Source organism: Antennarius striatus, chromosome 6 (genome assembly GCF_040054535.1).
Source record: "Antennarius striatus isolate MH-2024 chromosome 6, ASM4005453v1, whole genome shotgun sequence".
Classification (NCBI taxonomy): domain Eukaryota; kingdom Metazoa; phylum Chordata; class Actinopteri; order Lophiiformes; family Antennariidae; genus Antennarius; species Antennarius striatus.
In genome coordinates this window covers 9114823-9139548 of record NC_090781.1, presented here as the reverse complement: position 1 = coordinate 9139548, position 24726 = coordinate 9114823, and the positions used below count along the sequence as shown (strand labels likewise).

Here is a 24726-nt window from a genome sequence, read left to right as displayed (position 1 = left end):
CATAATGTTTGCCTCAAGTCTGCCCTGTCAACCCTCAATCATTGTAGGCCAGCCGGATCGCCAGATTTAACCGGGGTTCCTGAGGAGTACATTGATTTGAGGGATGTATTCAGTAAAGCGCGGGCCACGTCTCTACCTCCACATAGGCCATATGACTGTGCTATAGACCTTCATCCGGGACCGTCACCTCCTAGGGGTAAACTTTATTCCCTATCTGTTCCAGAGATGAAGGGCCATGGATAAGTACATTCAGGACTCACTGGCAGCCGGCCCTATTCGTCCTTCTTCTGTGGGTGCTGGGTTTTTCTTTGTAGAGAAGGACAAGACATTACGACCTTGTATAGACTACAGGGGTCTCAATGAGATCAGTCAGGACCAGGGATCTGGTTCTACTCATCAGCCTTCGAGTTGTTGCAGGAGGCTATTATTTCTACTAAGCTAGATTTAAGGAATGCCTACCATTTGGTTCATATCAGGGAGGGTGATGAGTGGAAGACGGCCTTTAACACTCCTAGTGGACATTATGAGTACCTGGTAATGCTCTTCGGACTAATACCCCTGTAGTGTTTAAAAATTTAGTCAATGATGTGCTTCGTGATATGCGTAATGCTTGCGTTTTTGTGTACTTGGATGACATTCTGATTTTTGCCCAGTCCAAACAGGAACATGTGATACATATACGTCAGGTCCTGCAGAGACTCTTAGAGAACCAGGTTTTCGTTAAAGCGGAAAAGTGCGAGTTTCATGTCTCAGAGGTCTCTTTTCTAGGGTTCATCATCGGTGTTGGTAGGGTTTCGATGGACCCAGCCAAGACTTCAGCGATAATAGCCTAGCCCATGACTTCTTCCAGAAAGGAGGTAGAGCGGTTCTTGGGCTTGCAAATTTTTATCTGAGATTTATCCACAATTATAGCTCAGTTGCAGCCCCGCTCATGGCTCTCACCTCTCAGGAGGTTTCCTTCAAGTGGTCCCAAGCCACGGAGGAGGCTTTCAGGGAGTTAAAGGCCAGGTCTGCTTCTGTTCCACTTCTGATCTTTCCAGACCCTGCCCGGCAATTTATTGTGGAAGTGGACACTTCAGACTGCTGAGGATCAGAGGGTCCACCCCTGTGCCTTCTTGTCCCGCAAGTTGTCAACCGCCGAAAGAAAGTATGACATCAGGAACTGGGAACTTTTGGTGGTGAAGTTGGTACTCGAGGAGTGGAGACACAGGCTGGAGGGGACTGATTATTCGGAACCTGAACCCTGCCTGTAATATTAAACTTTTTTGAGTCTTGAACCGCCTGCTACTCTGTCATGCTTTTGGGTTCCCCCTTGCTAGTTGTGTCGAGTCCTGGCATATTGAATCTTACATTTTCAATGTAACCTTATGCTTCTTACACACCTCTTGCCTCTCTGCAATGATTTCCCCATTATTCTGCTACAAGTGATTGCTTGGCAGGAATGCATAATGGATGAGATTGACTTACAGTACAGTGCAATTAATGACCATCTGAACATACACACCTAAAGGAGCTCCACACATTGGTTTTCAAATGACTGATGGTGTTCATTAAAGAATTAAAGATTTTTTTAAAAACAACATACTAACTGTGTACCTTCACTAACGCTGTCTCCAACCTGTTGATGGGATTCAGCACTGACAAGTGTGATGTTTGTGGAGATGCTCTCATTTCTCTTTGCTTCAGTCTGGGGAATCACTGTTTTATGGTAATGCCATGTAGTTACTGTAGCAGATACATAATTAAAGTCTACAAGCAGAAACTGTTTAGGAAAGACTTTCCAACCCAGGCCATTAATATTCAAACAGGCACAGCTCTGCTTTCACAGCTCAATCTGTTTGCACAGATTTGAAAAAAATCCTTATCGATGTTGACAAGTGTTTTGATAATGTATCTTTTAATCTGTGACTGATATGAAAGTGAAAAAGTAATCATGCAAATCCTCTCGAGGTGTGCATCTGCTTATCCTCTTGCATTTTTTTTTTTCATATTTGTATCTGTGAATGTGTTTCTCACCTCCAGTCTGTCTGTCCTCATGAGTTTCTGTGCAGCAGCAGTTGCAGCTGGTACAGGGACGCTGGGGTTGCTGGTGACCAGTACTGGGGCGCTGGGCAAGATGTCAGCTGGCATCAGGCTGGGCGAAATGGGGCCAAGGTAGGGGTTAAACGCTGCTGCTGCAGCAGCACTAACATTGGTTGCAAGGCCAGGTGTGACTGAAAACATGGGCTGTGGACACAAGCAGAATGAGAGATGGTCACGAGTGAGAAACACATGACGTTTCCTCACTCACATTTCTCATAAAGTCCACATGTCTATATTTATAAATGATGATTGTATGCACCAATATGTGCAAAGTTATTCTCAGTCCTTCCCCATTCAAATTATCCCTTGAACACAACAGTATTGTGACCAAAGAGATGTCTGCAGATAATTAGAGCCGACCAGAGGCTAGCAGCTGTGGGATATGAAGGGAAAGAAGGTGGTAAAAATAGACTTATAATGGACTCAGATCAGGGGAAGAAATAATGTCTTCTCTGATAGCTGCTTGTCTTTTGATGTAACACATGAAGGAAGCTTACACATCATATGTAGAATCAAATTTTACACACATGGAGCAGATGGAATTACACACTTCTCACAAGAGAGATTGTACACATATAGAGCAGGTTTAATAATATGAGGAACATAAAGCTATGTGTCCATTTATTTTGGGCGTACTACTTTTACGTAGACTTTTATTAAGAAAGAATACACATTCTGTGAGAGAGATAGAGGCTAAGGGGTAGCACAGCTAATGTAGCACACACTGTATTTTCCTTGCACATCAGTCTCAGTCTCAGAATCATCTTCTGAGTCTTTGCCAACATGACACAGTGAGTAATAGAGCTGTGTCAGCCAGGGCTGGACAGCAACATTCCTCCCAAAACCTCACTCTTTCAAGACTAATCAGAAAATCAGGGACCCGGTGGAGGCTGTAATTCTTCCTGCGCTGTGCTCTGGACAGTCTGAAGCATTGTGACCTATCACAAGGTTATAATGATAGTCAGATATAAGTTTGGATTCTTAACACCTCAAGGTTATAATGAAAGTGTGATGTCTGTGAGTAGACTTGCCATTCAGGAGGTTGTAACAATGCAGTAATGTCATCTTGCAAAATATTTGTGACACTGCTAATGGCCACTCCTGGAAAATCTCATCACTTAGTATTGAATTGTTTCCAAAAAGGAGAGAGCAGCTTCTTGACATTAATCACAGTGGAAACTAATTGAAAACCGTTAAGGATGTATAAACAGCAGCAACAGCAACGTTAAAACATCCTACTACATGTCTTGTTTGTGCTGTTTGTGTTGTGTTGCAGCAGGGTTGTTGTGGATTGTGTAGCTCTTTTCTTCTTACATAGACAGCCTCATACAAAATGCATGCTGCCAACCTGGAGGTCTCCTCGTTTTCTAAGAATCAATAATAAAAACCTAAAAAATTAAATGATCTGCAGCTTAGAATTGGCCACAAAATAGATTTTTAAACTGAAAATAAATGCAATTATAAATATGGACAAAAATGAGGGAGAACAGCAGGTATACTATCACAGAAGAATATGTCTCGTATCAAGGTTATTCACAAACTGTGTGAATTGTGTCAAAGTGCTTATCTGCCAGACATTTTAAAATTACGGTATCTCATTTCCAAATTATTCAGTCAATACTTTTTTCTATGAGAGTGAATAAAACCCAGCCAGAATATCCTTGTAATAAACACTGGCATTAAAAAAAAAACTTTGTTACAGCTCAATAAGCCAAAGTAAGACAGTACTTGAAAAGGAAATATCTCAGGATTACAAGTGTAGACAACTGGACAAGTTTAGCCAATTAAAAGTGATTATAAACCAAACAAAAATAAAATACACAATAACGCATATAGAAAAAATAAAAATAAAATAGAAATAAACTGTCATAATGTACAAAACAGGCAAAAGCCATGGATGTGTCTGGTTGATTCAGGGCATGTTTGATGACTGACCGACTGACTGACTGACTGACTGACTGACTGACTGACTGACTGACTGACTGACTGACTGACTGACTGACTGACTGACTGACTGACTGACTGAATGAGCGTTGTAATATGGTCTGTGCAATGATGTTGATTTGGTACTAGAATGCATCGTGAGCACCATCCAGTTGCGGCCTGTGAATTATTTCTACCTTTTTACAGTTGCATATGTGAAATTAAAGCAGTCTTGTGTTGAAAGTACAGATGTAGACAAAAAAGAGGGAGAACAGCAGGTATAGTATCACAGAAACATTCAGGCAAAAAGGAAGCTTGGAGGAATAAAGTCCCGGAAAATCTGGCAGTATCTTTCCCTTGTTTTTCTGAAGCTGTTTCTTATCCTTCCTTTTGGCTGTTTCCTAGACCTCTGTTTGTAGGACAGGTCTAAAGCCATCTCTCCTCACAGCTGTCATCCCATCTCTTTAACTTTACCGATCTTTACCGTGTCCATTTATCTCTTCGTACCTTGTCTGGTCCCTCTTTTCTTCTTCAGCTGTGTCCTTCCTTGTCAGCCTGCCTTCTTCTTCCTCCTCTCATCCTCCTTTCACTTCCTCTCTCCCCAAGACATAAACAGTAAAGGGAGGCTTTCCAGTCTCAGGGATATCTATGGCTTCTTAAAACCTTTTCAGGATTTCCTCTGTTCCTCTCAATGGACCTCTAAACTCAGACGCCCTTCCCCAGATAAAGGTGATAACCACAGGCTAAAAGTGCATGTATGTGCATGTGTGTGTGCACATGCTCATGCACATACAAGCATGCAGTATCTGAAGTGTGTTTTGCAATAGTGTGAGACAATTTCCTCCAGTCCTGTCAATTAAACATAAAGGTAAGTGAAGACCTTGCTTCAACCTGACAGACACGGCTCATTGCGGTTTCAGAGCAGAGAAGGATTCATATAAACGAGTTGAAGTTCTGCCCACCACCTTAAAGATCATTGAAGAGAGCAACGTGAACCCAGAGCAATGTGATGTCACTGATGCAATGATGGGTGATGATGGTGTCATGGGGCCAGAGTGGTATTGGCCCCAGTAAAAATCTGATCGTCCCCCAACTTACTTTTATACTTAGATGAAATTAAGCTGTACTGCACATTCCTTTTCAACTTAATATCTAATTAATAAGAAATCACACACACACACACACACACACACACACACACACACACACACACACACACACACACACACACACACACACACACACACACACACACATGTATGATCTAAATAGTGACTGAATCATTTCCTACCTTGATTATGAATCACTCTACAGGATCTGACATCCATATCCAGGAAGTTTTCTATTATCAATTTGACTGGAAAATTCCAATTAAAGTGTCAAAATGAACTGAAAAGTGGTAAACAATGAATGTTTTTTTTTTGAGTGAATGCTCTGTGCATCATTTAAAATTTATCACAAAAAATTACATTCTCATAGCTTGTCAGGCGTAATTCATTTTGTTATATTTGTATCTGAGGGCAGCCAACAGAAAGTCAGCCAGCTGGCCAGAGAACAACTCTCAAAATATTTAGAGGCCTGAAGAAAACTTAAAATGTTCAGTTCTGCATTACGCTGATGTGCAACCTATATAGCCTAAAAAGAAAGGGGTTTCATCTGAAAACACATTCTATTTTCTTATCCTCTTATGATAATTAGACCGCAGGATCAACTTTTAAAAAGCAATCTGCTGTTTAATCCTTGCTTTGACAAAAGCAGATTCCAGTTCTTATACAGTTCTTATATCTTAAACACACCAAGGCTTGTGTCAGACCTCTGCATAAAGCAGAGTGTGTGTTTTGTACATGTGTCCTCTCACCACTGGCTGCAGCTGTGTGCCGGGGATCATGGCGTTTGCCAACTGCATCTGCTGGGTGAGCATTGCCATGTTTTTCTGCTGGATGAGGTTGTTCCTTCCATTGATTTCCAGTTGGGTCTTTAGGTGGGGAGGAGGATGCAGGTACTTGCAGTTCTCCCTGGAACAACGACCCTAATTGGGAGGATAGAGACACAGAAAGAGGCAAATTAGAAAAGTGTTTCACGGGATTGTTGCTTGATGTAAAGTAATGAGCCTTGACTCAAGTTGCTGTCTCCCAATTAGCAGGTCGCTGACCAAACATCTGTAACATCTGGGCCTGCTTCTGGATTTAGAATAAATCCCTGTTTATGACAAGGTTGCGCCCTCATTACTATGGTCAATTTCATCAAGGTCTCTCGGGGACAAATTAGCTTCTCAGTGGTTGTAATACACAGATTGACAGGATCACTAACAGCATAGCTAAATATTAAGTACATGAGTCATCTGAAAAAAAAAGTCAGATTGTACCAGGGTAATTTGTCTATATGATGTCTTAAAAGGGCTTTTTTTTTCAGACCACAATAAAAAAAACAATGTAACTGCAACAACAAATGACTTATTTCAGATTTTCATCTTTGTTCAACGCGAGAGAAAAGGCTAGTGTTTAAAAGAGTCAAGAACATCTCCATGTGCATAATGGTTCTTCCAGAAAGATAAAAGTAGGGAAGAAAAGGTGATAGAGTTTGTTGCAGGAATATCGATTTGTCAGCTGACCATATCAAAGGCTGAAAGTTTTATGAAGGCTATTGATGTCCTCCTAATTGAGACGCGTTAGTCTTGAGTCGATTCATAACGTAACATCAGAAAGAGACCGAGCTGAGAATAGAAGCCCGATCGATACACGATTGGAGAATTCTGTGACAACAAATAAACAGACGTCACGGCTCTGACATTCTGATGTTTGTGCTCCTGTGTTTGTGTGTCTGGGTGATTCAAGTGATTATGTTCATCCAGCAGCTGGCACCCCGAGGGGAGTAGGAGGGAATGTAATTTACACTCTCATAAGGCCTGCTCTACTGAACACTCACCCTGATGGGTGTAATATTTTAGAAATCTGTTTTTTTTTACTCCCCCCTTTTCCCTTTCATTGCATTCCTTCCACTTCGATCCCCCTTACAATCGCAATCCCATGTTGATATTTGCTCTCCTCGTCATGAATACAGAGCAGCGAAGGTGCAGAGCTGCTGGTGTGATCTGTGTATGTGAATGTTCATATACAGCATGTGTGAAGAATGTGCATGACAAAAACCCAGCTTTATCGCCTCTACTTTCTCCTGTTTGCTCCTCTCAATCTTCCCCCATTCAAAATTCATCTTCCCCCCATCCCCTTTATTTCTTGATATGAATCTATTTCCAGGGAATGTGAATACCAACTGGGCACCAACACCACCTCCCACAGGGAAATAAAGGTCGGCTGTAGTGCTCCTGCTTATCTCAGTGAGATTACCTGCTTCTCACTGTGGCCCACTAGGACACCTGCTTTCACAGCCTCACACATCCATTCTCCCACTCATCCTCTCATCCTACCATATGTCCCCCTTTTCCTCTGCTTCTGCTGTCCTTTCACAATCTCTCCTTTTATATTTCCTCATGCAGCCCGATCTGCCTGGCAACAACAGGAAACTACTTTGCCTTTGAGAGCATCAACATATCAAGAGTTCTTCGTCCATTTTTATTGGTGAGGGTCATACCACTGGCCCAGCCAACAACAACAACAATCCTCCCTGTCAGACTTGTCCACATGTGGCTGTGACTATTGATCAATGCTAATTGGTTAATGCCTTTTGATTTTCAGGACACATTTGCTGGGTCAATAGATAACGTTCAGTATGAGTAAGCCTCGTCCTCTGCTCCTGCTCCTCCTTGATTTGCTGCTTTGTCATTTACATATTTAGCTGTAAAAAGTAAATAAGTGTGTGTGTGTGTGTGTGTGTGTGTGTGTGTGTGTGTGTGTGTGTGTGTGTGTGTGTGTGTGTGTGTGTGTGTGTGTGTGTGTGTGTGTGTGTGTGTGTGTGTGTGTGTGTGTGTGTGTGAATATTATTCATTTTCTGAACTGTTTATTCTGTTTTGCGGGTCACAGGGGTTGCTGGATCCTATCCCTGCGGACTTAGGGGCATACGGAGCGGAGACGCTCCGGACACATTGCCACTCATGTAAGTATTAGAAACAAACATAAATTATATAGAATATACATTATAGAACAAAATAGCTTCACATCATAATTTTAATGTGTAGTTTGAATGGTATCAGAAGGAAGAACTGAGAGCAAACTTTGCAGCTTTCCACATCATTTCGCTTTGATTTCGTGTTTTCGATGCAAATTTGTGAAGTTGGTGGTGTCAGACAGCTGCTTTTAGTAGAAACAAGTAGTCATTGTTCCATGGAAAATAAAGCAGATGAAAACTGAGATTAAATTCTGGGTTTGCATGCATCAGGTGGCCTGAATAACACCAATGAAAACTGATTTTGTCCCTGTTTGTCACATCCACAGCCACCCAACAGCGTTCAGCGTCTCTGTGCTGCACACAAACCTGCCAGCCACAGCCTTTGTTCCTAAACAAAAACAGAATGACATTCTCTAATCTGGTTTTTGACAAGATCTGTCACATCTGCTGGTAAATGTAGAGATTTTTTATTATCCATTGAGGCAACAAAATTCTATTTGGGATACTAGATCTCTGTAATTTCATAAGTGCAGACAAACAAAACATTAAAAAAAATAGATAATTTAAATTATGAAGTGCATACAATATAAATAAACCTGACAAAGGAATAAATGAAAAAGAACAGGCAAACAGGCCATATCAGAAATACACGTGGCTCTGTCCATTGCACGTTAAAGTCATGTAAAACAACAACACGTTTCCTTCAGGGCAGGATTTTAAAAATCACTGAAGTTACAGAAAGGGGTTAGGGTGGGGGAGGGAAGGGGTTCTAATGAGATTTCACACCCAGGGAAAACAAAAGCATCCTGGGGACAGATAAAATAATCTGAATAGTAGATCTGACGCTGCAGCCACAGGGATGAAAATCCCATTCAGACTTCAAAATTGTGAGGCATGAATGTGAACTAGCTCATTTTAGTCTGAGAATGGCTTTGAGGTGGGTAACTCTTTAGAAGACTGACCTTACTCTAGCTCTACTCACCTCTGACCCCACTACGTCTTGCTGTCTTGCTGTAATCCTCACCCACTTTTGCCATGTCCTGCCTTCTTTCTGGTCTAAAAAGCATTAGTACAGGTTGACTTTGGAATCGACTGATTTGAAGTTGTGCTCCATCCGATTGGTGTTTGACTTCAGACTCAGACTGACTCCACTCCACCTTCACCTGTCTGCTCCTTTTCCACTGAAACACTAATATGCTTTTAAGATGTCGGGGTTTTGATGAACTTCCTCCATATAGACTCACTAAATATGGACTGTAAAACTTGAACCAATTTGCTTTTGCAGGATAAAAAGCATTGCTTTACTTGCATTTAACCAAATAAAAGAAAGCAAAGAAACTGTGAGTGAGTGAGTGAAGCGTGTGAGTGTGTATGTACTGTATGTGCTGAGGGAAAGGAGCATTCTGCACTTATAAATCATATTGGCCTCATTACACCAGATATCTTTCAGCCATATTTCAGTTTCCAGACACGCACTTACAGTACATGCATGCACTGTATCAGCACACATGCAAAATCACACAGGGAAAGTCATTGATGCTGACTAATGTAACACTGAAAATGAAGCCCAAAATCCCCAAGTGCCTGCATGAACATCTACACATGTAAATGAATACAAACATGCTTAGCTTGAGCTACCTGCAATGCTTTATTTTTAACTCTCAACCTTGAGAAGTGGCTAAAGTGAAAAATACAAAACTGCTGTATCTTACCTGTCCAGCACAGAGCAGTATAGGCAATAATTTGAAGACAAGGTCAAGCGTTTAAATGCTGAAGGGTTGGATCATTTGAATTTGAATGGGGAAAAAAGAAGTAAAAGAAGCATAAAGACAACACTGCCTTGCCAAAAAAAGTAATTTCAAAGAGTTTAACATAGCAAATAGTTAAGATCCTGAATAAATGTTAAATTAATGGTGAAATCAGATTGCAAAAAAGCGTTAGAAATCACTGCACTGTTTAGTAATGAAAGGAAAAGCATTTTCTCACGCTCAATGCAAACAGAACTTGAGGGAATAAATTGCTGTGTAGCCTTGAGAAAACCACTTATCAGTGTTGCTACTCTGAAAAAAAAGATTTTAATTTACTCGGCAGCATAAAGATTGGACTCTGGAGCAATAGAAAAAGGGATGGGCACATGAAGGTAGATGAAATGATGCCCCAACCACGCCTTGTGCAGCTGCTGCACAAGCCCATATCAACAACGTTATCTGTCCAAAAATTGAGGTATTTCTAAATAAAATAAATGCCCGGGTTTTTTCGTCTATTTTCGTCCCTGGTGGCCCAGATATATTCCAAGATAACAAGGCCACAGAGTGGTTCAGGGAGTCCGAGACATCATTTTCACACATGGCTCAGAATCCAGACCTTAACCCCAATGACAATCTTTGGGACATGCTGGATAAGACTTGACGCAGCAAACCGACTTGTCCATCATCAGTATAAGATCAATAAAGGATTGATGTAACTGTATGAAAATAAATGTTGTGACATTATATAAGCTACTGTAAATGTGGTCAATTTTCAATGCAAAATACTGTCAAATAAGTTTTTTACTTTTTTCCAAAGTGCAGAGAGACACAATTCCAAATAACGGCTAAGGTTTCATTATATCTGCTAGATGTGACACTCGGTAGCTGCCATTCTAGTTGTTCTCTATAACATCTTTGTATGTGGTTTATGTCTTAATCAAGCAATGCTGACCACCACCATGATCAAAAATAAAACCCAACATTTTCAGTCATGTTGATGCTACATACAGTATATGTACAGTAGTGCCCTGAGATATAAGCTTTCAACATACGAGTTATTTGAAATATAATCTGTTGATGTCATGAACGTGGGACAGGGAATGCAGGGCTTGAACACATGACAGAGGCTGGTGAAAAATCCAGAATACAGGTTTAATGGTAGGCAGAAGTTAGTACAGAGAAAGGCAGTCAGATCAAGACAGAGGTATCAAAAACGTAAGCAAGGTCAAAAAATAGGTAAAAATCGTGCATTTCAAGACAATCCGAGACTATGACAAGGTAAAGGCTGGAACATGAGCGAACTAGCAACCAGACTAATGACAGGATAGGAAATAGGTGGACACAGAAGATGGGCGGGGCATTCAGGAGCATGCACTGAAACATGACAGTTGCCATTTTTTTGTTCGACATACAGTAATCCGAGATATGAGCCGTGCTTTAGGACACCGCCGCTAGTTGTTGGGTGGATACAAGTTCAGTTGAAACCACACCTCCTCCTTTACCGCATGTTGGCAGATGAACACAACATCAGCTGAGCCTGGACCTCTTTCTCTTTTGCAGATAAAGACGTATGGCGCATGTGCTTGTGACTTTCGAATTTCTTTTCATACTTTATCATCATTTACGTAACTTATACATATACATATACTATATGCAGTAGAATCAATTATGCACAGGCAAAGTATACAAGTCTATTGGTTGGTAAAAGTGTTTGTTTTTTTCCCATTATTTAGAGGAGTTTGGGGCTTTTTTTTTTACAAGGCTGGAATCAATTGAACTGTTTTTATTTATTTTAAAATGGGAAAATGTTTGAGTGGATTAAACTTGTATTTCGAAGTATTACAGCATGTGCTTATCGACTATATAAGATAAGATGCTTTAGTTGTTACATATGTAGTACGATGCTGCAAAATATATTCTCTGGATTTGACCCAGACTTGAGGAGCAGTGGGTAACCCTTGAGGTGTGTGAGGAGCCAATTGGTTGACGTATTTTGATCAAAGGTGCATCAACCGGAGGATGTGGAGATCGAACAACCAACCATCCAGATGAAAGCTCTTGCCTCAGCGACAGCGTCATTATAAGCCCATTGTTAATTTTCTCTCTGCAGTGCCATCTTGATTCTGTTTGACTTTTTTTCAAATTTCTACTGCCAAAACAATCACCCAGAATCTTCTCTAATTTTTTTAGTACTTGACTCGCTGTGGTTTCAAATGATCAGGTAACAAAAGGTCAGCTATTACAGATAACTGATTGGTCAATTCACAAGTTAGCCTGCACAATACAAATCAATGGGTTCTACACTCGAACAGATAATCTTTTTACTATTGCAGCCACTATACCGAGGGTTTACACATGTTCCTGTCTTAATCGGCTGAGGACAGGATCATGGAAAATAGACTACAACTGAGTATTGCGTTGAAGACAACACTTTTGCATGACAAGGAAAGCAACCGATAGGAAACTATGCTGGGTCAAGTAGAGCAGGAGCAAAGCAGTGGAAATGTGGCTTCAATATTGTCTGTTGCCTCTGCAGATTAACAGTTCTCTGATGAATGTGTCTATGGCATTCCAGAGAATAACAGTTGTTGCCGAATTCCACTCACAGACCAGCATAAAGAACCTCAGAAAAGAAGAGCAGGAAGGGAGTGATTTGGAAAACTGAGTGAAGAATATGGACAGACAGAGAGAAAATGGCGGGGGGGGGGGTCAGGTGAGTAGTGTGTTTTCTTGATTAATATTAATCAAAGCAGTCTGTCTGGGTGATTTCAGCAGTGTTTTTCTGGCAGGTCTACATTCTCCGGGAGTTCAATAGCGGTGCATTGCTTTCACTTCATGTTCACCCTTGTGTTAACCTATGAATTCTGACTGATCTTTTATTCTACCCATCCATAATTAGTCATTCCCACTTAACACCCATAACTAACACCCATAACTAACAATGATAGCCTCTGATCTTTTCTGCACTACCTTTCTCCACTGCCACTTGTTCTTGTCACAATCCGCTCCTGGTTTTCCCCTCATCCGCCCAGCTCTACCTGCCTTCCACTCCAAACTCATCAGTGCAACTGCCTTCACCTGTGTTTCCTCACCTGATTATCACCTGCCGGCTCAGTACATATACCCTCCCATTCCTCTCAGTCTCTGCCAGATTGTCTTTGTGTCATGCATAGCTCTCTCGTGTTAATCTCCGGACTGCCTCCTCGGTTACGACCCTGCCTGTCTTCGACCCGTCTTCCTCGTCTCTGCCCCGGTAAACTGACCAGCCTTCTGTCCTTGACTACTCTGCCTGCTCGTTCCTGTTCTGATACCTGTCACCTGGGATTCCTGGTTACGGAGACTGTTTGTCTGGAATATTGCTGCCATTCTGTGCGAACCCCAGAATAAACTGTTGGACTATTACTGATCTGGTCTCAGTCTGTGCTGTACGTGGGTCCTACCTCTGACCCGTTACAGTACAATCTGGCCATAAATGGATCCAGCACAGGTTGATCACCGGATCTCCCGGATGGAGGACATGCTTAACCAGCTGGTTGCGAATTCCGTTGCGGCTGCAGCAGAAAACCAGCAGGTTCTGGCACAAGTTCGGTGTGATGTAGCAAGTCTCCACGCCCGCACCCAGGCCCTGGGGCTCACACCGTCTGTCTCACCGGGAGCCACGTTCTCGTCACCTGCCTCGGCGGGCGCTGCTGCTCCGCCGTCCGCCTCAGCGGGTGTCGCCGGCATTCCACCTTCGATCCGGGAGCCTAACGTGGGAGCACCGGAGCGTTATGACGGCGATCCTGCCACCTGCAACGCCTTTCTCTGCAACTGTTCCATCATTTTCTCCCTCCAGCCGCTCACCTTCTCCTCGGAGGAGGCTAAGGTGGCTTACACCGTCAATCACCTCACCGGGCGGGCACGTCTGTGGGGCACTGCCGAGTGGCAGAGAGGGACTCCCGCCTGTCGATCTTTCCGGTCCTTCGCCGACGAGCTCCGGAAGGTTTTTGGTACTGGACCTCTGGGGGCCGACGCCGGACGAGAACTGCTGGATCTGGTCCAGGGCAGCCGTTCAGTCACGGATTACGCTATAGACTTTCGTACTACGGCCCCTCTGTGTGACTGGAACCCGGTCGCCCTCCGTGATGTTTTTTTGCGGGGCCTGGCTGGATACATCAAGGACGAGCTGGTCGCTTATGAGCTGCCGTCAACACTGGAGCGCCTGATTGAACTCGCCACCCGCATTGATCTGCGCATCCAGGCACGCCGGAGAGAGAGACGCTCTGAGCTCCAGCCACGCCCTGCCCGTCCCCGCAGTCCTCCTCGCTCCAAGCCTACAGCGGCGCCGACCTCTCTCCTGTCTGCCTCAGTCACCCCTGTGTGTGAGGGGGATCCGGAGCCGATGCAGCTTGGCCGCACCCGCCTCTCACCTGAGGAGAGGGAGAGAAGACAGCGCCTGAACCTCTGTATCTACTGCGGTCAGCCAGGACACTTCGTCAGCCGGTGCCCAGTAAAAGCCAGAGCTCACCAGTGAACGGAGGCATACTGGTGAGCTCCATCGCTGATCCCGCCTCCTCTGAAAGGCCAAGCATCACCGCCAAGTTCCTGCTGCCTTCTGGTTCCCACTCCATCGCCGCCCTCCTCGATTCTGGGGCTGATGGGAGCATCATGGACGAGAACCTCGCTCTTCAGCTGGGACTACGCCCGGAGCCGCTGCCGTCGCCCATTGCAGCCAGAGCCCTGGACGGACATGTGCTGGGGAGGGTAACATCTCAAACCAACCCGGTGCGCATGCTCCTGCCAGGGGGGCACGGTGAGAGCATCCAGTTTCTGCTTCTGTCCACACCTAACCAGCCCGTCATTCTGGGGTACCCCTGGCTCCGCCTGCACAATCCTAACATCGACTGGACAACCTGCTCCGTTCGGGAGTGGGGCGCGACCTGCCAGCGGACCTGTCTCAAGGCGTCGTCAGCTTCTTCTGCTCCTGCTTCTACTCCTGCTCCTGACCTCACTGGGGTTCCAGCTGTGTACCACTGCCTAAAAGAGGTATTTAACAAAGCTAAAGCCACCTCCCTGCCGCCACACCGCCCTTATGACTGTGCGATTGACTTGCTACCGGGCACATCACCTCCCAAGGGACGCTTGTACTCTCTCTCTGCCCCTGAGAGAAAAGCCATGGAGGTATACATTAAAGACTCCTTGGCGGCAGGGATCATCCGCCCCTCTTCTTCACCTGCTGGCGCAGGATTTTTTTTCGTAGAAAAGAAGGATAAAACACTGCGTCCCTGCATAGACTATCGTGGACTTAATGATATCACGGTTAAGAACCGCTACCCCCTCCCGCTCCTCTCCACGGCTTTTGAACTGCTCCAGGGGGCGACGGTGTTCTCAAAACTCGATCTGAGGAATGCGTATCATCTGGTTCGCATCCGGGAGGGAGATGAGTGGATGACTGCCTTCAACACCCCGACAGGGCATTACGAGTATCGTGTGATGCCCTTCGGTTTGACAAATGCCCCTGCAGTTTTCCAAGCCCTGGTGAACGATGTGCTCCGAGACATGTTGAATAAGTACGTCTTTGTGTATCTGGATGACATCCTGATCTTTTCCCGCAGCCAGGAGGAGCACGTCGTCCACGTCAGATCCGTCCTCCGCCGCCTCCTGGACAACGCCCTCTTCGTCAAGGCGGAGAAGTGTGAGTTCCATGTACCCTCAGTCTCCTTCCTGGGGTACATTATTGCCAAAGACTGCATAAGGATGGACCCTGCTAAGGTTTCGGCTGTAACCTCCTGGCCGGTCCCGGAGACACGCAAGCAACTGCAGCGTTTCTTGGGTTTTGCCAATTTCTACCGGCGCTTCATCAGAGGTTTCAGCTCCATTGCATCTCCCCTCTCGGCCCTCACCTCATCCAAGACCTCCTTCCGTTGGACCGATGCAGCTCAAGGAGCCTTCGACACCCTCAAGACTCGTTTCTCCACTGCCCCCATCCTCCAGATTCCCGATCCAGAGCGCCAGTTCACTGTGGAGGTGGATGCATCCAGCGTGGGGGTGGGGGCGATCCTGTCCCAGCGCGCCGCCAAAGACCAGAAGCTCCATCCCTGCGCCTTTTTCTCTCGCCGTCTCACTCCCACAGAGAGGAATTATGACATTGGTAACAGGGAGCTTCTGGCGGTAAAGGCAGCCTTGGAGGAGTGGCGCCATTGGCTAGAGGGGGCCAATGTGCCATTCATTGTGTGGACTGATCACCGCAACCTGGAATATATTCGCTCGGCCAAGAGACTGAACTCAAGGCAAGCCCGCTGGTCACTGTTCTTCGACAGATTTAATTTCACGCTGTCCTATCGGCCAGGCTCCCGTAATACCAAGCCAGATGCACTGTCCCGCCGATTTCCTGAGAGCCCGGATGAAAGACCTGAACCCTCCACCATTATTCCAGCCTCCTGCCTCGTCGCTTGCGTCACCTGGGAGATCGAGGAGAGGGTGCGAGCAGCCGCTGAGGATCAGCCCGGTCCTAGTTCCTGTCCTCCTGACCGCCTGTTTGTTCCGGCTAGGCTCCGTTCCGATGTGCTCCAGTGGGGGCACGCCTCCCGGCTCACCTGTCATCCAGGCATTCAGCGCACTTGTGATGTCCTGCAGCAGCGCTTTTGGTGGCCTTCGCTGGAGGAGGATGTCCGTGGCTACGTCAACGCGTGTCCTGTTTGTAACCAGAATAAGACTCCTCGTCACCCACCAGCCGGCCTCCTGCACCCCCTGCCTGTCCCTCATCGCCCTTGGTCACACATTTCCCTGGACTTTGTTACCGGTCTACCCCCCTCCAGGGGTCACACTGCCATCCTCACAGTGGTAGACCGGTTCAGCAAAATGGCACACTTCATTCCCCTTCCCAAGCTTCCTTCTGCCAAAGAGACTGCCAGTCTGGTCCTCCAACACATCTTTCGGCTCCATGGTCTGCCCACCGACATCGTCTCTGACCGGGGCCCCCAGTTCACGTCCATCTTCTGGAAGGAGTTTTGCAGTCTGCTGGGGTCCTCGGTCAGCCTCACCTCTGGTTTTCACCCCCAGTCCAACGGGCAGACTGAGAGAGCTAACCAGGACCTGGAAACCACGCTTCGCTGTCTCACGGCTGACAATCCTGCTTCCTGGTCGGAGCAACTCATCTGGGTGGAATATGCCCACAACACCCTCACCTGCTCCTCCACGGGCCTTTCCCCCTTCCAGTGTGCCTATGGGTATCGGCCGCCACTCTTTGCTCACCAAGAGAGGGAGGCGGCCTGCCCGTCGGCTCAAGCCTTTGTCCGTCGTTGCCGGCGCACCTGGGAACGAGCACGCACCGCCCTCCTGAAGTCTGCTGACCGCTACGCTGCCGCCGCCAACAAGCGCCGCAAGCCTGCTCCCGCCTACCAGGTCGGCCAGAGGGTCTGGCTCTCCACCCGTGACCTGCCCCTCAAGGTGGAGAGTCGCAAGCTGGCTCCCAGGTTTGTGGGGCCCTTCCCCATCACTCGCATCATTAACCCGGAAGCGGTCCGCCTGCAGCTTCCAGGGTCCATGAGGATCCACCCAACTTTCCACGTCTCCAAAATCAAGCCTGTCCGGGTGAGTCCTCTTGTTCCCCCTACACCACCCCCTCCTCCTCCTCAGCTTGTCGATGGTGGTCCTGTGTATGCTGTCAAGCGCCTCTTGCGCTCTCGCCGCCGTGGACGTGGTGTGCAGTATCTGGTGGACTGGGAAGGTTACGGTCCGGTGGATCGTTCCTGGATTCCGGCCCGGTTCATCGTGGATCCTCGGCTCATCACAGACTTTCACCGCCTGCATCCGGACCAGCCTGCTCCATCCTCCATCCCGTCCCCTGGGGGACCTGCTGCTGATGGGCCTGCCGACCCACCGGATGATGGTGGCTCGGATGTGGACACTTCCTCCGGCTCATCTTCCTCTTCTGCGGACGACGATGTGGACTCCGCTGTCTCAGAGGAATTTTAGCCCCCCTCCGGCCTCCCCCCTCCCCGCTCAGTCTGGGACGTCTGGAGCCGTCCCTTGAAGGGGGGGGTCCTGTCACAATCCGCTCCTGGTTTTCCCCTCATCCGCCCAGCTCTACCTGCCTTCCACTCCAAACTCATCAGTGCAACTGCCTTCACCTGTGTTTCCTCACCTGATTATCACCTGCCGGCTCAGTACATATACCCTCCCATTCCTCTCAGTCTCTGCCAGATTGTCTTTGTGTCATGCATAGCTCTCTCGTGTTAATCTCCGGACTGCCTCCTCGGTTACGACCCTGCCTGTCTTCGACCCGTCTTCCTCGTCTCTGCCCCGGTAAACTGACCAGCCTTCTGTCCTTGACTACTCTGCCTGCTCGTTCCTGTTCTGATACCTGTCACCTGGGATTCCTGGTTACGGAGACTGTTTGTCTGGAATATTGCTGCCATTCTGTGCGAACCCCAGAATAAACTGTTGGACTATTACTGATCTGGTCTCAGTCTGTGCTGTACGTGGGTCCTACCTCTGACCCGTTACAGTTCTGAGCTACTCTCAGACTTGAGCTGCTGATTCACAACGAACACCGTGACCAGTATAACAACAGAAGGGTTCAAGTCTGGACAGCTACCATCCTGAACCTCTGTGCATTATTAATTTTCTTCCGATGGCACCGCTCCCAATGGCACTGCCTATCTGTCCTGCTCCCAGAGACAACCATCAATCAAGAAAGCTCCGTCTGGATGAGGGCTGTGATGAGAATTCACAAGCATATATTTTATACAGATGCACACAAATGCCCGGGCATGTGCTTTTTGTCAGTAAAGGTTCCTTTTGGCAAGCGATCGCCAGACAAATTATGACATCATACACAACACAAAGAACGGCCTGTCTGAGGACAGAGAGTGCTGCCAGGCCAGCCAATAACACACACACACACACGCACGCACGCACGCACACACACACACACACGCACACAAATTAGTACACATCAAGAATCCACTCTGTCTGCAAACCCATGATCATTGTAAAAACATTGTTATTTGTCTTCTCTTTTTTCTGTCTCACTTCGTCTCATTTATATTATTTGGTGTCTATCTAAGCCATGTAATAACTTTAAAAATATTTCTCAAATCTGGAACACTGGTTGCATTAGCATAATAGCCTGGATTAGTTAATGACTTTAAAAGCTCATTTAATAGGTCAGAGGGATAAGCCCTTACACACCTGAGAAAGATGGATGTGTGGACAGGAATGTAACAAAGACACGTGGATATGATAGTACCAAGCTAAAGAGACCGTCAACTCTATGATGCAGAGTCTACAGCAAGCAATACACCAAAGCATCAAGTACAAGTCCCAAAAGTGCTACCCAGTCTTAGACTGTTTCGCTATGTTCTGAATGGGTGCAGGAACAAAATCATCAGCACTGGGAAAAATGATGGGACAGGATCATTAGCCACATTGCAATTGACAGCCCTGTTCTACTGCAGAGCTTAGCTGGCCCCCTATTTGTTATCGACTGTCGTATATGGCTGAATTGTGTGGATAAAGGGGTCTATGTTAATGTTACATTAATCTAAATCATATGCTATAATTATTTTTCATGTTCAATGAAGTACTGGGGTAATTTGGGGGTAATTATACACTTTATTTTTTTTAAAGAACAACGATTTAGGCATTTATTTGCTCTGTCCTCAGAGTGGTGGATCCTTGGCAATTGGTGACCTCTGCTTCATCTGCTGGTGGTGACTCACTCTACTGAATGGATCAGCATGCTTGTGTCATACATTTATTATTATTATTATTGTTACTGTTATTGTTATTATTATTGTTTTGTTGTTAATCTGTATATTCAATATCTATTGCTTTGTGTGTCTGCTCCTGGACCACTCATCTGTAGTCTTCCTGAGGTTTCTCCCATCCATTTCTTTCCTGTTAAAAGAGTTTTGGGGGGAGTTGTTCCTTATCCGATGTGAGGGTCGTACTGCTCACAGTACACAAAGGTCAGAAGGATTCGTCCATGTGCAGATTGTAAAGCTCTTTGAGACATTTTCTGTGAATCTGGGCGATATAAGAATAAATAAACTTGAAACTTGATACTAATGGAAAAAAAACAACTTTAAAATTAAAATTAAATTAAAAAATGAAAATGGAATAAAAACTGCAACCTACAGCTACAAATGCTAATATGCAATTTCAGCCATCTACTTTGGTAACACCTCATGAAGTCTACTACATTTATGAGTAATAATGCCTTTCATGCAACATTAAAGGTATAAGTACTTTTGCAGCCAGAGAAACAGATCAGATTGCTGCTTGTCCTGTACTGTAGTTTCATAACAAGTCCACCTGGTGACATGTTTTAGACATCACCAACTCATCAAGTTAAATTCTTCCATGTTTAATCTTTCACCATCAGTATGCTGTTATATTAGCCTTCGTTGTTACTATGGTTGCATGTGCCTTTGTCCCTGTCCCTCACACCCTCTCTCTCTCTCTCTTCACCTACTGTATCCTCTCCATCTCTCTCTCCTCCCATCTACTGTATCTCCCCATCTCTTTCCCTCACTCAACCCTCCCTCTCTTCCTTTATATTACTCCAATCAGTTACAGCAGGGGACCGCCCTCCTTTAGCTTTGGATCTGGTTGAGGTCTCTGCCTGCTGAAAGGCAGTATTTCCTTACATTGTTCTTCTTCATGGTAAGCTGTCAATCCAGACCAGCTCCTCTTGTGAAGTGCCTCCTTATAACTACGTTGGGATTTAACGCTACACAAATAAATTGAATAGTAATTTTTGCAGTTCAGCAGTGCTGTGGGTAGTACTGTCGTCTCACAGTAAGAAGGTCCTTGGTTCAATTCCAACTAGGGTTTTCTTTGCAGTTTCTCCTTGCAGCTTAAGTGAATTTGTCACTCCAAATTGTTTGTACGTGTTAGGGTTAGTTTTCGCGTAAATGGGCATCTTTCTTTCTGTGTATCCCTATGATGAACTGGCGACTTGTCCAGGATGTACCTTGAGTCTTGCCTGTCACCAGTTGGGATAGGTTTCATCACAAGTCATGAACTGTATTTGGATAAGGAGCTGAAGACAAGATGATTATAATATCATCATCCTCAAGAAGACGAATGGATGAATAATGGTAACTGTATCAGCCTGCTGTGGCTTACGGTTTCTTATTGTGAGAAAAAGCTGAAAAATCCAAAAGATGCGGGGGAAAAAAAAGTGTGCATAAAAGGCTCCAAAGCATAGCAGAAAACAATTCACCTAGTCAGCAGATGAGCTTGTCTCCCATCGCCGTTCACCACCGTTGGTTCACTATGGTTGTACATCAACTTAAAAACAAGTGTTAAAACAGTTCAAATGAAAACATCTGCACAGAGCCGCTCTCTCTCTCCAGAGGGTGAGGTACAGGTGGCAAGTGTTGTCCTGGCTCCTGTGGGAATGCCACCGTAGAATTGTGGAAGGCAATTAGCTTTGTTCTCATTAGGTCTACCGCACTATCTCCCCTCAGACAGAAAAACACACACATTCATCAGCACACACACACACACACACCCACACACACACACACACACACACACACACCCACCCACACACACACACACACCCACCCACCCACACACACACACACCACACACACACACACACACACACACACACACACACACACACACACACACACACACACACACACACACACACACACACACACACGCATACGCACACACTGAGATGTGCCATTCAGCCCTCCCTGTCTACTCGTCTGAATTTCTTTCTTTTTCCTGCCTCCCTCATCCTCTGTCTGTTCATCTTTATTTGTTCTGCCTTCATCCGTCCTCTCCCTACTAAAGAGTTCTACTCTCACAATCTTTAAAGTTTAGTCTAATTCAGTTTTGTTTCCCATTCACTGTGCCAAGAAGGCAGGCAGAGAGCAGATCCATTTAAATGGCCTATGAACATGATTTAACAGCTTTTAGACTTAATTATTTCCTGTCCATTTTTGTAAAACTCATTCTGCAGACATATGGGCTTCGCTGGCCTCTGCGAATACACCTCTCTTTTTAAATCCAACCTTCCCTTCTTTTTTTTAATCTTCTTCTGAATGCCACACTCTCTTAAGATTGCTTCACAACATCTATCATGAACAAAATTTAAAAAATGTTTTGCTTGTCTACTTTTGAGGTTACACAAAAGGTAGAAGATGAAGTCATGCTTGTGGACGAACAAAAGCTTGGTGACAAAGACTGGCAGCTGCCTTTGATTTGTACTGTGATCCTCAGCAGCTGAACCAAGTGGAACCAATATGAAATCAAAAGACAGTGAGAACTGCGTGAAACAGATATATTCACAGTCACACCAACACAGAGAAAGCGTTTATATGCCCAGTTTGCATTATAATCTGAGGATTGGTTTCAAATCAGGTCAGATCAGATGCAGCAGAGTCAGAGGCCTGGAATGTTCTATTCTATTTTACTTCTGATGAGTCATAGGGGATGTGACAGACGATCATGAGACCACACCCTGGAGCCAAGAGTGAGAAGAACTGCTGAGAAGTTCTCAGATGTGAGTTGAGACTTTTATAGTATAGTAACTGTCCGCACAGACACACATACAGACCTGCACCTACACACAAACTCTCCTATTCTCCTCCAACAAAGGGTGTCGCTGTACTGGCATCAGCTAGTGTCATTGCCTCGAGGTTAAAACTGATAAGAGAGGATTAGCATTCATTACCCCATAAAGTGATGATAGTCCCTGAAAGCACACACGCATACAGCAATGCACAGTCATGCTCAAGGCACATTAACACACAAACTACCTATTATCTGTAGCCGCAGTCTCTTTTTTTTTTTTGGAGAACTAACCGTCAAAGCTAAATACAAAGGGAAAAACCATTAATACACAGTTTCAGCATGTAATCCTTTCTATCACAAACAACTGTTGAGCTGAAAAATCCACTAACTAAAGGCTTACGATCAGGTATTCATGATGAATTTTGACAAAAGAAACAAACAGATGAAAGGGGGTGTTATATTTCAGACGTAATGGATTGGTTCTGACATTACACATTTTCCACCCAAGGTTAAAGAAGAAAGTTTCACCCTCAGGACTTTGGCTTCGCCACAGCAAAGGACCATTTACGAGGCAAAAAGACACAAACAGAGCCAAAGTGAGACGTAGACAACAGGAACACACACACACACACACACACACACACACACACACACACACACACACACACACACACACACACACACACACACACACACACACACACACACACACACACACACAAATAGCACCACATATCAGAAGGCCGATTCCCCTCTGGTCATCACGTAATACCTCCTGGCTGCACACTCTTCCACATCGATCCACATTGATCAACAATGACTTGTTCCACTAACAGTAAAGACGAGGGTAACAGCAGGGTAAGCCCGTCTCACAACTGACTCGGTTTATGTTGATTTAATGTTTCACAGAAACCATAATCAAATTAGAAAGGTCAGACTCTGCTGCTTTAGTTATTTGTTTTGCATGAATGTTGCGGATCTGACTAATTTCTGTGTCACCAAGGACACATATTTTGTGTCACAGTGTCCAGTCAAGTCAACACACGGCAGCACAGCTGCTCTATCTGTCTGGTGGCTGAGCCTGTTATCGCAGTAATCCTGTTAAAGCCTTTTGAGGAATCACAATGTCAAACAGCAAGCCCTGCAACATGCACCATAACAATAAAGGGATATTACAGACATTCTTCACTCGTGGCACAAACTGAACAGACGACTGACACGACTCCTGTTCACTCTCACGCTCTCCTCCTCTGTTATTACTTTCACTCCATCCATACGCCATCTCCTCGCTGTTCTTTCCTCTCTAACTTTCCATCACTGTCCATGTTACACCATTTGATGTCTATGCACCCATCCATCACCCTTCACGCTCACTCCATTTCATTGCTGTCTCTTTCTTTCTCTCACTTTAATCTCCTTGTCGACATCGCCCCGCTCTCTGTAGCGATCACATTCCCTAGCTCATATTTAATGTCATGTTGACGCAATTACAGGAGCAGGCATTTCCAAGACCAAATGGTCTCTTTGGGTCATTTCACAGCTATTTTTATTTTCTCTGCAGACTTGCGTGGCTTGATGCGTCAGGGTGGAGAGAAAAAATTAAGAGCAAGAAGGTGATGATGTGAGTTTTGCAGATAGCTGCAAGCAGTGGTCAAATGTATGTAGAGAGAGAGAGAGAGAATGAGAGAGAGAGAACCCATGCAGGAAGCAGCAAAAAACATCCGCTCCATAATGGTCATGACAAATCAATATTGCATGGAGACAAAGTGCTCCTAAACAGCGTGGTTTCTGTTAATTAGCACTTCTCTAATGATCTCTTCCTCTCTTCTCTCTATCCCTTTCACCACTCCCTCTCTTTTCTTACTTTATTGCTCTGTTCCATTAAACTTTCTTTCTTCAGCTTCATCATTTGATCATTCCTCTGCCTGAGTGTGTTGATGCTGTCCTCTGATCTGCCATCCAATCCTCGAGCAGACAAAATAAAGCGAGAGGAGGTGTCTGACTTCTTTTCATAAGCGTGATAAAAATCCCACTCCTGTGTTCATGGCTGATGGCTCTCAAGGATGAGATTTAATGAAGCCCTCCTCCAACCCTGATTATTTTCTAATTAAAGGAGTGAGTGATTGGGGAAAAGCAAATTCATGAATACATGTTTATAATTGCAGGGGGAAAATTAAAACAACAAACATACTAATGACAGATGTGGAGTCAGAAATCACTCTCAGTCATAGCTTGTTTACTGCACTCCTTTGAGAATGGAGCTCGTCTGGAAGAAACAAACTGAAAATCTACTTCAGATCCTGTTTAGAATGTGCAACTGCATGCATACTGCATGTATATTTGCATTGCCTGTATTGATTTTTGAGTGTCTATTTGCAAACATGTTGTT

General features: G+C 45.1%; 1 protein-coding gene across 7 annotated transcripts in view; it reads right to left on the bottom strand.

Moving 5' to 3' along the window:
* The window catches only part of LOC137596372 (muscleblind-like protein 1), an 82290-nt gene that overhangs the window by 13965 nt on the left and 43599 nt on the right, over positions 1 to 24726 (bottom strand). For 6 of the 7 annotated variants that reach the window (XM_068316836.1, XM_068316835.1, XM_068316837.1 and 3 more), the window contains 2 exons: positions 5864 to 6034; positions 2017 to 2226 (listed from right to left, as the gene is read on the bottom strand). In XM_068316836.1, coding sequence (XP_068172937.1) covers positions 2017 to 2226; positions 5864 to 6034 — 381 coding nt within the window. Of the gene's footprint in view, positions 1 to 2016; positions 2227 to 5863; positions 6035 to 21027; positions 21096 to 24726 lie in introns of all 7 variants that reach the window. The other variant, XM_068316841.1, reaches the window with a different exon arrangement.